We start from the raw sequence: 14,507 nt of genomic DNA, 5'->3' as shown, positions 1-14,507 counted from the left end.
ATTTTGTGTATGTATTATTGAAAGATCTCAAATTATTAATCGAGTCAAGAGATAAATAAATAAATAGATAAATGGAAGGAGCAATGGACGTCAACATGGTTGTCTATGTAATTGGAATCAGGCAAGATTGACATTTCATCATGCAAGTTTGTCAAGACCTTCTTCTATTGTTTTTCCTGTTTTCCAAATCATGCCATGGGGTACATCACTGGAAGATTTGTTGCATTTATAATGCTCAAATCTATCAGAATTGATCTGGAAAAAGAGTTTAGATCGACTAGTACTTGGATCGACTCGTGGGTCATTGGTTAAATATGTTTTTTAAAATAATATTCTATTTTTATTGCATTGATTTGAACAAGTTTAGATTATATTTTGTTAAATCAATCATGTTTGATCAAGTTAATATTTTGTTCAGATCAATTAGAAATTCAGTCGAGCCAAGTTTTGAATTCTAGGTTTCTTCAATCAATTCTATTTTTTTTTTGAAAAAAAACTTTTTTAAAAAAAATTAATCAAGTAATTCAATACTATTTCTTACTCTTCTCATGATGCAGCAACTCAAAATTGAGTTTCTTAGCTTCTAATACACTTTTAAGTGACATCTTTGCTTATCATCCTAACTTTAAGTTACTAAGCCAAATATGCTCAAAATTAGTTTCTCATGCTACCCAACCATTCTCAGTCAGGACCCCAATTAAAATTCTCATTTGAATTCTGCATTCTTTTAGGTGTAGTTCTACATTATTTTCAAGAGTTGCCTAACTGCGTTTCATACACGCATTTTTAATTACTTGCCATAAGTCAAAGCAAAGGTTTTTAGAACTCAATTTAGTAATTGTTATTGAAAAAAGGTAAGAAACTTAATGGAGAAATCTAACTGAGGAACTCGAATAGGTAAGATTATAGTTAAGAAGATTACTCTTTTGGAGACTATCGCAAGAAGCAATGAATTCGAATATTTCCCATAGAGCTTACAACTTCCTTCAAACATGAAATTTTTCAAAATAACATAATTTCATCTGTTAGGGTAAATGAAATGAAAAGTTGTGTAAGTTACGACTCTATTTAAAATAAAATTATATTTTTTTCAAGAAAAATATATTGGATCTGATTATAGCACTTAATATAAATGATTGTAAATTATTATAGTGAAATTACTTATTTTTCATTCAATGAAAAAAATTAATGTTTTTGTGTTGGAGGTAATTTAGTCTTTTTAATGACTTATTGATCATTAAAAGATTATTAGTGGATGCATATGTCTATGTCAAAAATACTTAAATAGTAAAATGATACATTTACTTTTAAAATAAAAAAATAAAATTGTTGATGAATGATTTTTCAGTCTTCTCGTATCTTACAATACACTAAAAAAAATTAGATACAAAAAAATAAAATAAAGCATACATAGGGGCATTTTAGTCCTTTTATACATTTTTTTTTTTGAATCCTAGATTTGTGGAAGGTATTTTGGTTATTTTATATTGGATAATTAATTTTCTATTAAAAATATTGTTGGTGTGTGCTCATCACATGTCAATATGCGAGAGGTGTTCATGTTTTTTGGATAGTACATGTAATGTTTTTCGATGATTAAACTTGTTCTTCAACTATGTCGTTTGAAGCTTCATCATGTTCTATTACTCTTAATGCGTTCATTTTTTATTTCATCATTTTTTAATATTTTTTTTTAAGATTGGCTTTGTGATTATTTTTAACTTCTTTTCTATTAGTTTATCATAATCTCATGATCTAAACTATAGGTTTTATAGGTTTTTATTGAATAAATATTTTTCAAAAAATTATTTTGTGTGTATTGTATTTAATTTTTGAAGATATTATTTAAATTTATCTATAATTTTCTTTTAGTTTTATATATATGAACTTTATTTTTAAGAATAAATTTTTTTATTTTTGGATAATATTTCTAACATGTTCTGTCTTATATAATACTATTTTTTTATTCAATTAATTTTATATGTGTGTTTATTTATATTATTGTTTGATTCAATAAAAAATTAATTTTAATAAATAAATTCAGTAAATACCAGGTAAATGTTCCATGCGAAGTTAAATATCTTAATTTACATTTATCTTTCAATTTTTTCAGTTTTATTTTTAATTATGGTTATTTTTTTTCATATATATATATATATCAATTTATTTAATTAAATATTTATATAAGCTTTTTTATTTATATTTAAAACAATTGTGTAAAAAGACATCAAAATAGTCAACATATCCAAAACATTGTGTAAAAAGACACCAAAATAGTCAACATGTCCAAATTTTTTTTGAAAACAAATAATATACAATTTGCAGTGCAGTAGGGCAAAATAGCTAGTTTAAACTAATCTAGCTCCATCTAAACCATGTTCAAAAAATCTGGTCTCACTTAGGAGAATTGTCTTTGCTTTAATCCCATACATTTTCTAAGAATCCCATTGCCTTGGGTGATTATATAATTGAAAATTACGATACTTCTCGAACAAATTAAATTTTATAAAAAAAAACACATAATATCTTTCAAAAACTTATTAAAAAATTTGAATTTAATATGTCAAAATTTTATTATTATCAAGTTTTAAATTAAATTAAATAGAAATTGATTTAATGCGTGTTTGGCGGTTGTGGCTACATTTACATAAAAACATCATTGTCATATGTTTGGTAACAATATAAATAAACATTCTGTTTGTGGGACTCATGAACATCTATAGTTCATTTGCAAGACAATCATAAGCAACCTGAAGTTGCTTTTTGTGCTGAGTTGCAAACTGTGTTTATAAACACAACAAACAAAGACACCGAAGAAGAATAACATAAACAAAGCACAATGGAGAGTAGCCTCCTTAGCTCACCACCATCGGCTTCCACCATTTCCACCATCAGCCACTACTCTTTTTCTTTCTCTTCTTCATTGTCTTTTGTATTCTCTAGTGTCTAAAGAAGGACAAAAACAAAGCACAATAAAGCATAATAAAGGAAAGCTCACCATCGACTTTTGTCGTTTCCATCACCAGCCATTGCTATTTCTCTTTCTCTTCCTTTTTTCCTTCCCCTTTTCCTTCTTATTCATCTTCTACATGCTCCATCATTCACGTTGCATGTGAATAGTAGACAACATCTTTACTGTCGGATCAAATTTGGCCCAAATCTAAATACTCAGTATCTGGATCCAACCTAGTAAAATAAAAAAATCCAAAAACAATTCTCAAATATTATATTTTATTTGAAAAACTAGTATTTGATATTATTCAAGGACACTACATAATTATATTAAAAGGATATCGCATGAAGACATAACATTTGCATAATTTGATTGCAATTCCAATTTTATTTCTAATAATATTTTACTTGATATTGTTACACACTTAAAAAACCATGAAAATTATAATCCTTGTTGGTTAGATTTTGTACGTGATGGAATTACAAATAGTTTAATAGAATAATAAAAAAAAATTATATAAAGTATTGTTTATTTCATGATATAATAGCAATAGTTAAATGTATCATATTTTAATTAAAAATTATCAATATTAATACATGTCTCTTTTAGTTATTTTATGACCTCAATTTTAAAAATATTTTTAATTAAATATATTAAACTATTTTTTGTTCAATTTTAATTTCAACCACAGTTTTAACCAAATATATATTTTTCCAAACTAATCTTAACAAAAAGTATTTTTTATAAAATAATTTTTTTCAAACTAAAACCATAACAATTTTAGTTAAAATTCAATTATTTTTTTAAATTAAAAAAATATTATTTTAAATAATTAAATAAAATTTAATAAATTTACCTCATACAAGTAATTTTTCTCTGTATCCCCTCTATCAATCTTTTTCCACTAGTGTATGAGATTATTCCAAAACATTATTGTAGACCCGGTAAGATTATTACATTAAAAACTTATTTATTTTTATATTTTAAAAGAATTTTTTTAAAAAAAATAATTTTTTTTATTTTTTCATTTACTTTAAATTAATATTTTTTTAATCTTTTTAGATTATTTTAATATGTTAATTTTAAAAATAATTTTTTAAAAATAAAATAATATTATTTTTATATATTTATAAATAAAAATACTTTAAAAAATAACCATACCCTAACCTATAAATTCAAAAGATAAAAAGGTCAACTTATCATTAAGGGATATGTGAGATCCAACTACTTTAAATACGTAATTGTATTCACCACAACCAATTAAAGGATAAGAAGACTTTTACTTATCCAATAAGGCAAACACAGAAAAGAAACAAAAACACTCAGCTGCACCACAGCACAAGACAGAAAAACTTACACCTTCACATGCATGGATGCCACGTGTGGAGTCAATGATAAAGTAGCAAATTTGGACTTGACTTAGTCTCCTTTCCCTCACGCAACGGCTACGCGCACGAATCCCTTACCGTGCACTGGAAAAACAATTAGAACAACCCTTCCCCTTTTCTCGCTATCTATATTTCTTAAAAATAAATAAATAATTTTGATCCATCTCCTTCTCTCTCATTTTTTCCCTCTCTCTCTAAAAACTGAACCTATTTTAATTAAAAATTATCAATATTAATACATGTCTCTTTTAGTTATTTTATGACCTCAATTTTAAAAATATTTTTAATTAAACATATTAAACTATTTTTTGTTCAATTTTAATTTCAACCACAGTTTTAACCAAATATATATTTTTCCAAACTAATCTTAACAAAAAGTATTTTTTATAAAATAATTTTTTTCAAACTAAAACCATAACAATTTTAGTTAAAATTCAATTATTTTTTTAAATTAAAAAAATATTTTTTTAAATAATTAAATAAAATTTAATAAATTTACCTCATACAAGTAATTTTTCTCTGTATCCCCTCTATCAATCTTTTTCCACTAGTGTATGAGATTATTCCAAAACATTATTGTAGACCCGGTAAGATTATTACATTAAAAACTTATTTATTTTTATATTTTAAAAGAATTTAAAAAAAAATAATTTTTTTATTTTTTCATTTACTTTAAATTAATATTTTTTTTATCTTTTTAGATTATTTTAATATGTTAATTTTAAAAATAATTTTTTAAAAATAAAATAATATTATTTTTATATATTTATAAATAAAAATACTTTAAAAAATAACCATACCCTAACCTATAAATTCAAAAGATAAAAAGGTCAACTTATCATTAAGGGATATGTGAGATCCAACTACTTTAAATACGTAATTGTATTCACCACAACCAATTAAAGGATAAGAAGACTTTTACTTATCCAATAAGGCAAACACAGAAAAGAAACAAAAACACTCAGCTGCACCACAGCACAAGACAGAAAAACTTACACCTTCACATGCATGGATGCCACGTGTGGAGTCAATGATAAAGTAGCAAATTTGGACTTGACTTAGTCTCCTTTCCCTCACGCAACGGCTACGCGCACGAATCCCTTACCGTGCACTGGAAAAACAATTAGAACAACCCTGCCCCTTTTCTCGCTATCTATATTTCTTAAAAATAAATAAATAATTTTGATCCATCTCCTTCTCTCTCATTTTTTCCCTCTCTCTCTAAAAACTGAACCCTCTCTCTCTCTCTCTGTGGCGTCGTTTTGTGCTTTAACGCCTTTTAAGCGTTTCCGTTTCACTTCATGGCATTTTGTTTCTCTTCTTTCTCTCAGGTCATTATCTCACTCCATTTATTTATTTGTTTATTTTTTCTATTTGTGATCGTGTAAAATATTTTTAAATAATTAAATAAAATTTAATAAATTTACCTCATACAAGTAATTTTTCTCTGTATCCCCTCTATCAATCTTTTTCCACTAGTGTATGAGATTATTCCAAAACATTATTGTAGACCCGGTAAGATTATTACATTAAAAACTTATTTATTTTTATATTTTAAAAGAATTTTTTTAAAAAAAATAATTTTTTTTATTTTTTCATTTACTTTAAATTAATATTTTTTTTATCTTTTTAGATTATTTTAATATGTTAATTTTAAAAATAATTTTTTAAAAATAAAATAATATTATTTTTATATATTTATAAATAAAAATACTTTAAAAAATAACCATACCCTAACCTATAAATTCAAAAGATAAAAAGGTCAACTTATCATTAAGGGATATGTGAGATCCAACTACTTTAAATACGTAATTGTATTCACCACAACCAATTAAAGGATAAGAAGACTTTTACTTATCCAATCAGGCAAACACAGAAAAGAAACAAAAACACTCAGCTGCACCACAGCACAAGACAGAAAAACTTACACCTTCACATGCATGGATGCCACGTGTGGAGTCAATGATAAAGTAGCAAATTTGGACTTGACTTAGTCTCCTTTCCCTCACGCAACGGCTACGCGCACGAATCCCTTACCGTGCACTGGAAAAACAATTAGAACAACCCTGCCCCTTTTCTCGCTATCTATATTTCTTAAAAATAAATAAATAATTTTGATCCATCTCCTTCTCTCTCATTTTTTCCCTCTCTCTCTAAAAACTGAACCCTCTCTCTCTCTCTCTGTGGCGTCGTTTTGTGCTTTAACGCCTTTTAAGCGTTTCCGTTTCACTTCATGGCATTTTGTTTCTCTTCTTTCTCTCAGGTCATTATCTCACTCCATTTATTTATTTGTTTATTTTTTCTATTTGTGATCGTGTAAAATAGGAACGAATTTGAGTCTTTTTTTTTTTTTGGAGATTTAATTGGTTAATGCAATTGTTATTGCTTTTTTTTTTATATATATATATAATTTTGAAATGTAATTTGTTCTTTTTTATAAGATTTAATTTTTCTTAATTAATGTGATTCTAATTGTAATCGAAGATCAAAGCTAGATGATTTGATTTTTTTTTTTTTTAGATTTCTATTTTTGAACAGTAATTCCTGAGAATTCTGAGTCTTTGGTTTTTAGATTTTATGTACTTTTGATTTATCAATTAATCAACTTAATTATTATTGAATTAGATGATTTTTAAATTTTTTTTTTGAATTTGTATGATAATTTATGAGATTAGGTTAATAAATGTAATTTAGGTTTGGTTTTGCTTGTGTTTTAAGCTATTTAAGTTTCCTAATTTTTTTGTCTTTGGATTGTTTTGCAGGTTAAGTTCCTGAATTAGAAATGATTTGAGTAAATGTAAATATTAGAGGGATTAAATTATAACAAAGTGCATTATAGAGGAAAATTATTAATTCAGTCATCATTGTTGTTGTTGTTGTTTGTATAATTGTGATTAAGGAGAGAGGTGTGTAGTAATTTTGTTGAAGAAATGGGGTATTTGAATTCAGTTTTATCATCTTCAAGCCAAGTTTATGCTGATGATACACCAGTAAGCGGTGGCGGTCTCAGGTTTTTCTTAATTATATCTGCCTTGTCTTTGATAGATCCGTAAAACTAATGTTTTGGTTTGGTTTGGTGCAACCAATGATGAATTGTGTGTATTTGGTAGTATGTTGTTGTTTATGGCATGAGTTATTGCTTTGTTGTTGTTTTTTTGTTGATTAATATTTGATTGTAACTGGCAAGTATCTTACGAGTTCTGGCTATGAGATCCTTATATATGACTGATGATTAATGTCCAATTGTGAAACCTTTTTTTTTTCTTTTTTTGAACATGTAATTTGGATTAAGATAGTCTTGAAATTAATGAATATACAAAGCCCGCAAATTTGGAAAGGTGTATCATATATTCTGTTGATATTTGGTTCTTTGGTTGATTTTACAGCTGCTTGATTATTCTCTGTGATTTTTTTTGCATGTCATTTTCAATGCATCGGTAACGTGCAAAATGAGAGTAATACAACTTAAATCTCAGTTTTGTCATGTTTGATCTGTAACTTGCCTTGAAAGAAGCATGCTAGAAAGTCTTGATTACCTCTTTTATGGATCTGACTTTACTAGATTTGTCGTGTTGGATATGCCAGTGTGTGGTGGAATGAGTTGTTATGTTCTCGCTCACTCTTGTACTTAACTTCTGGAATCCCACAAGACATTTTTTATGAACTTTCCTAATTAATTATCATGTCATGTGGTTTTGACTATTTTGTCTCAGACATGTGATTTAATACTATGAACGTACAGAAACAAGATGCTTTAAAATTTTGAAATATAGGAAATAGAACTTTTAACTCGAGTATTATTGAATTTTTGTAACCAGCATTTCTTGCTACTCTCCCATTTGTTTTTCTTTTTTAACATTAATCGAGAAGTGGCATTCATGTAAGCCATTTGTGATGTGCTACATAATTCTAAGGATCTCATTTTGCATCTCAAAGATTACTTCTCCTCTTCCTCTGCCCTGATTGTCTTCCTAAGTTCACAAGATTTGTCTTGATTTGAAATGTTTTTTGCAACAGTCAGAATGGAAAATTCAGTTATGGATATGCAAGCTCTCCAGGGAAGAGATCTTCCATGGAAGATTTTTATGAGACAAGAATTGATGGTGTTGATGGAGAGATAGTTGGTCTTTTTGGAGTTTTTGATGGTATTCCTCTTATGCTCTGTGTTTCTTCATGTAGACATACATAGCAAGATTACGAGGCCATTTGGAACTGTATTCCAAACAGCGTTTCACTAAATTTTGAATTTTTTTCGCTTAAAAGTAATATTTTTTTAATGTTTTTGGATCTTTTTGATATGCCAATATCAAAAATGATTTTAGAAAAATTAAAAAAATATTATTTTGATGTATTTCTGAACAAAAAACACTTTGAAAAGCAATTGCTATCACACTCCCAAACACTATCTTCATTTTCAGGATTGTGTAATGCAATAGAGATATGACGAGGGGAACTTTCCACTAAATGCATGATGCAGCAATGTTAGTTTGATTAGTAACTATAGCATCCTACTTGCCACTAATCTCAGTAATTGTTGGTGTGTGACAGTTATTAGCCATGCAAGCTTCTTGTCTGATGCTGTGATTCTCCATAAATACCTTTTGCAACCTCTTGGGTCCATGTTCTCCTTTACATGCCATATGGTGCATTATTTTCTATCACTGACATGTTGTATCCTCAACTAAAGAAGTATCTAGAAAAAAATGAGACCATCATGCTTTCACTGACATGTTGCATCCTCACTAAAGTAGTCACTAGACATAATTGAACTATCAAGTCTTCACTTATGCTGAGGTGGTCCACACCACTTTGTTATGCCATTATTTAGGTCAATGATTAATCATGCCTTCTGTTTTTTTGTATTGTTGCTAGCTAGTTGAAGCGTAATATAATCATGGCATATTTTTTGCAAGAATTTTCCTTTTCAGATTTAAGTGATAATGAAGCAAACTTTTCTGTTATGGGTTTTCAGGTCATGGAGGTGCACGAGCTGCTGAATATGTGAAACACAACCTTTTTAGCAATCTGATCAAACATCCAAAATTTATTTCTGACACCAAATCAGCTATAGGTATCTCATTTCCTTAGTGCCAATGTTCCTTTTTTATTTTTTTATAAGTTATAATTCCTCATTTGAAGAATCCGATGTTTAATTTGGAATTGCTCTCTCTTTTGGCAGTTGATGCTTACAATCACACAGACTCTGAATTTCTGAAATCAGAAAATAATCAGAACAGGGATGCTGGATCAACTGCTTCTACAGCTATTCTTGTTGGTGATCGTTTGCTTGTTGCTAATGTTGGAGATTCCAGAGCTGTCATTTGCCGGGGTGGTAATGGTGAGACTCACAATAGTTGTATAACCATCTGTAACTTCTAGGGTCATTTTCATTTTTTTTGAACACGTGATGCATTTTATAAAATCGCTACCACCAGTTTGCTTTTTTTTTTTTTTTTTAAGTTGGCTATTGCCAAGAATTCCAAACAAAAGATTCAATTCATAGTCATCTGAGACTGTCTAAAGAAATGATATAGCATAAGGCCACATTGCTGTTGTCAAGAATTAGAAAGAATAATGCAGAAGCAGAAATGATGGCTGAAGTAGAATCTTGGTTATATGAGTAGGTATCACTTCACTTGTTATTTGGAAGCCTTAATACAAATCAATGTGAACCTTTAAGATGCATACAAAATCTTTCTTTGAAATTTGAAGAGCTCAATCTGTGAGCTTTAGTTGTAGTCCCAGAGTGTTTTTTTTTTTTTAAGAGATAACCACTAGGGCAAAAGATTTGCCCATTGTAAAGTTCTATAGCTTGGGTTTGATTATTGATGGAATAAAAGTGTATGCTATGGTAAGATGCAATTTATGAAGTTCAAGAAAATTTAGTATTGGCCTTCTAAAGCAGGACAATGACAATGAAGCAATACAGATAAAGAGAAAACCAGATGCTTTGGGATGGAGCATTATAGATGATTTTTTTATTACTGGGGTGTTGACTGTTTATTTATTAATAATTAAGTCATTAAACTATCTTGCCATTTTCTTCAGCTATTGCTGTTTCCCGAGATCACAAGCCAGATCAGACTGATGAACGACAGCGGATTGAAGATGCTGGAGGATTTGTCATGTGGGCAGGTAAGGACTTCACCCAGCCTTTTGTTTTATGTACTTACTGAAAGCTTTTAAGCGATAAATTCTTATGATGACTGAAAACATAATGATAGGTACTTGGAGAGTTGGTGGTGTCCTAGCTGTCTCTCGTGCATTTGGTGATAGGCTTTTGAAGCAGTATGTTGTTGCTGATCCAGAAATCCAGGTCTGATTCTTAATCTATTCAAAGAGCAAGGGATGTAGGAAGAATGGTTAACAGTATTCAAATTAAGATATATCTTAAAATGATAAATCTTCCAAATTTTTGAGTCTCATTGCTCGTGAGCACATATATGCTAAAACCTAGATGTTTACAGTGGCGTGTTTTGGAGATAGTCATTTATCTGCAGATGCTTGAATATTGCTGAAGTGTCATTGCATTTTAGAGTTCTTGAGCCTTTGATTGCTTTTCTCCTCTCCATCTCACTTTTGAGCATGTTTTAGCCACTGACATTCTCATGGAAACTGTAGGAGGAAAAGGTTGACAGGTCCCTTGAGTTTCTCATCCTTGCAAGTGATGGATTATGGGACGTTGTCACAAACGAGGTTTGGAACAATGTCTTTTTGTTTCCTTTATGCTTTTATATCACGGGGTGTACTGGTTTCCTGTATTCTTTCTTGCAAATGATCTGGTGGAAAGTGGCCTTCAATGCAATTTAATAAGGTTTTTTGCTTGTGAAAATAAAAACAAAGGATTGTGTTTTGCTGCTGCCATCACCATCTGATGCTTCATCCTTTCTCCTCAGGAAGCTGTTGAAATGATCAAGCCTATCACGGACCCAGAGCAGGCAGCAAAGAGGTTGTTGCAGGAGGCGTACCAGAGAGGAAGTGCAGATAACATCACCTGTGTTGTCGTTCATTTCCTGGGCAATCAAGGCGCTACATCTCATGGTGGCTCTGTGTGAGCGTGCTGAACTGGTGCTATGCTAGGTTTTTATTCTGACCTAAGTATAAATATGGCCAACATTAAATCATGCGGTGCAAAGCCAATCATGATGATAAATAGCATCGTATTATTTTCAAGGATAGATAGATGATAGAAGTCAATTTGCTGCCAAAGTGTATTGCATGCTTTAGCTTACATAATCGTGTCTTGAGGTAGCTAGAACTGTGCACTTGTATGTCTGAAGTCTTACGTTTTATCCATTTCATCCGTCTGCTGTAAATGTGGCTCGACACTCGTTTTCTTTCTCTTGCTAATTGCATATCTGTTTCGGTTTTGCTCTGCTGCCCATCTGAAGCCTCTTGCTCTTTCCCGGTCGCGCGTGGGGTCGTAAACCTGTTATCCATTGTTGAATTGAATGAGTTTATGCTGCCAAAAAAATACCAGTTAGAGGATGCCTCTTCCTTTATGCCATGAAAAGTCTGTGATAGGCAGTTCAAAGCGGAGGAGAAAAGGCCAGTTGTTCTGGACTTGCTAGCTAAAAATTTAATTCCTCAGCTTCATTTTCCTCCCCAGCATAAAATCATTTTAATACTATTTATCCAATTTTAGTGTTTGGAAAGCTTTAAGCAACATAAATTAAAAAAAAAAAAAAGTGTGGTTTGCTTCTGAATTGACCGTTACGGTTTAATTTCGGCTTCAAATAAGCTGCTGATGATGATACCACTTCCACCATGTTGGACCTCAACTGGGAAGGAAAACGAAAAATAACATCAATGTAATTAAGTATGGCGTGAACTCAATGCTTTATGGCAAGAAGAAAAGAGGGCGTGCGTATTGCTGCTTCAGTGTGATTATAAATTATTATAAATTATAGTTGTTTTTTAAATAATTTTTTATATTGAAATAATATTTTTTTATTTTTTAAAAATTATTTTTAATATCAACTTATTAAAATAATCTAAAACATATAAAATATATTAAATTTTAATAAAAAAAATTTAAATTTTCTAAAAACACGATTTGCACCGTGTTTGATGGCGAAGAGAGGACTCAGAACAGAAGTAGGCTCGGCAAGGCAAAATCTTGCCATTGCGACCGGCGAGCGAACATATATAGTATCATCATCGTCCTCCTCTTATATGACAGCTCACAACAATTGACGAAAAACACACACACACACAGGGAGAGACAGAGAAGCTGATAGAGAGAGCAAATCAGCTGCAATTGTGAAGGGCCAAGAGGAACCTGTTTAATTTATAGGCATGAAGCGTGGGTAATGCTGCCTAGTTTTATGAGATAAAGAGAGGACTCAGAACATCAGTAAAGCAGGCTCGGCAAGGCAAAATCTCGCCATTACGTCCGGCGAGCGAACATATATGGTATCATCATCGCCCTCCTCTTATATGATAGCTCACAACAATTGAAGTAAAAAAAACACACGCAGAGAGAAAGAGAGAGAGAAGCTGACGTCCTCCTCTTATATGACAGCTCACAACAATTGACGAAAAACACACACACACACAGGGAGAGACAGAGAAGCTGATAGAGAGAGCAAATCAGCTGCAATGGTGAAGGGCCAAGAGGAGCCTGTTTAATTTATAGGCATGAAGCGTGCGTAATGCTGCTTAGTTTTATCTTAGTTTTATGAGATAAAGAGAGGACTCAGAACAGCAGTAAAGTAGGCTCGGCAAGGCAAAATCTCGCCATTACGTCCGGCGAGCGAACATATATGGTATCATCATCGCCCTCCTCTTATATGATAGCTCACAACAATTGAAGTAAAAAAAACACACGCAGAGAGAAAGAGAGAGAGAAGCTGACAAAGAAAGCAAATCAGCTGCAATGGTGAAGGGAGAAGAGGAACATCTTTAATTTATAGGCATGAACTTCCTAGGAGGACAGTGCCTCCAGGTTATTTAATTGCGAGCTGGAGGTCTTTTTTATGAATTCTTTGCCTTGCTCACCAAGGGTTTAATAATTAATTATATATAAAGTGTACAAGCACATGAGCGTCTGCCTAATACTGGTCACAAAACGACTAATGCTATGCTTGCTAACCAAGGCATGAATAACGTGGGGGAAAAAATAGTGATTTTAGCTATTAGTTGGAGAATGAACATTTCTTTATTATTAAAATATTCTTTAACCATATTTTATGCATTAAAAATTAGTACTAAATTCTATTTTATCTAGTTTCTAGCATACCACTAGTTTGAATATCTGCACTATATTTAAGTTTTTTAAATATAAAAAATAGTCTCAAGAATTTTTTTAGTATTTTCGTCAAAATCTAAAATATAATAGTTTTGGTTTTTTTCATTAAAATAATTTTTTTAATGTATCTCTTGTTTATCTTACCCAACATAATATTTTTTTTAATGAAATCATTATTTATATCTAAAAATAAAATAAAAACCAAATAAAAAAAAGGGAAAAATAAAAAAGAAAGCAAAGGGGTAGACCTAATACCCAGCCCATTAGTAGTAGACCAGGCGCCCAAGACCATGCTTCAATTTGTTTTTTTGTATTGAGAGGGGTGGGCGGGACGACATGTCATCGGCCACCAGTTAGCAAACATGCATGCTCCTAGTTGGATACAAACCAAGGGCTCACAGTGATTTGATTTGATGACCTCACATGTGTCTCACGTGCGCTAACTACTCTCACTCCAACACGGAATTGGTATGAGATAATTAAAAAAATATATTACGGTGTTTTACTGTTCATATGAATAGTAAAAAACTGTAAAAAACCGCAGTCTTCTTGGAGTGTTCTCGTAGGTAATTTACACCTAGTGGGAAAATCTCTTCTTGCAACTTGCTCTAAAATTCGAATATAAACAAACTTAATTTTAAGATTTTGTATGTTTTTGCAAAAAAAAAAATTGTTTATGTTTTAAAAAAATTTATAATATTTTTGAATTATTTTAATATGGTAAAATCACAAGAAGTTGTAGATCTTTTACACCATTAAGCTAAATTATTGTCACAATCAAGTTTTAAAATATATTCAGGATTGGTTTGATGGTTAAAGATTTAAAAAGGTATATTCATTTTCTTGACTTTCTAGCTTTAAGCTCAAAATACACCGAGATAATGATGGAGATGCATTCTTAAAATTATTTATAAAA

General features: G+C 30.3%; 1 protein-coding gene across 4 annotated transcripts; it reads left to right on the top strand.

Annotated features, from left to right (window-relative positions):
• The first annotated feature begins 5,525 nt into the window (after nucleotides 1–5,525).
• Nucleotides 5,526–11,712, top strand: LOC105116461 (probable protein phosphatase 2C 59). 4 transcript variants are annotated; one of them, XM_011013841.1, is made up of 9 exons: nucleotides 5,526–5,672; nucleotides 7,230–7,351; nucleotides 8,359–8,486; nucleotides 9,314–9,412; nucleotides 9,521–9,679; nucleotides 10,390–10,476; nucleotides 10,566–10,657; nucleotides 10,963–11,037; nucleotides 11,238–11,712. In XM_011013841.1, exons 2-9 carry the CDS (start codon nucleotides 7,272–7,274, stop codon nucleotides 11,394–11,396), a joined length of 879 nt encoding a protein of 292 aa, XP_011012143.1. In that variant the 5' UTR covers nucleotides 5,526–5,672; nucleotides 7,230–7,271; the 3' UTR covers nucleotides 11,397–11,712. The 4 variants fall into 4 exon arrangements, with proteins under 4 accessions (XP_011012143.1, XP_011012140.1, XP_011012141.1 ...); XM_011013838.1 differs by having other exon boundaries at nucleotides 7,104–7,351; XM_011013839.1 differs by lacking the exon at nucleotides 5,526–5,672 and adding an exon at nucleotides 6,460–6,604.
• Nucleotides 11,713–14,507: the final 2,795 nt, after the last annotated feature.

Source organism: Populus euphratica, unplaced genomic scaffold (assembly GCF_000495115.2).
Source record: "Populus euphratica unplaced genomic scaffold, PopEup_1.0 scaffold968.1, whole genome shotgun sequence".
NCBI classification, from domain to species: domain Eukaryota; kingdom Viridiplantae; phylum Streptophyta; class Magnoliopsida; order Malpighiales; family Salicaceae; genus Populus; species Populus euphratica.
Note: the sequence above shows the minus strand (reverse complement) of the source record. Positions and strands in the feature narration are given on the sequence as shown.

Bases quoted from the DNA above. Each gene is read 5' to 3' on its own strand.
- LOC105116461 (XM_011013841.1), top strand. From the start codon at position 7,272: ATGGGGTATTTGAATTCAGTTTTATCATCTTCAAGCCAAGTTTATGCT. The intron at 7,352-8,358 runs GTTTTTCTTAAT...TTTTTGCAACAG, and splicing joins GTAAGCGGTGGCGGTCTCAG to TCAGAATGGAAAATTCAGTT. The intron at 8,487-9,313 runs GTATTCCTCTTA...ATGGGTTTTCAG, and splicing joins TCTTTTTGGAGTTTTTGATG to GTCATGGAGGTGCACGAGCT.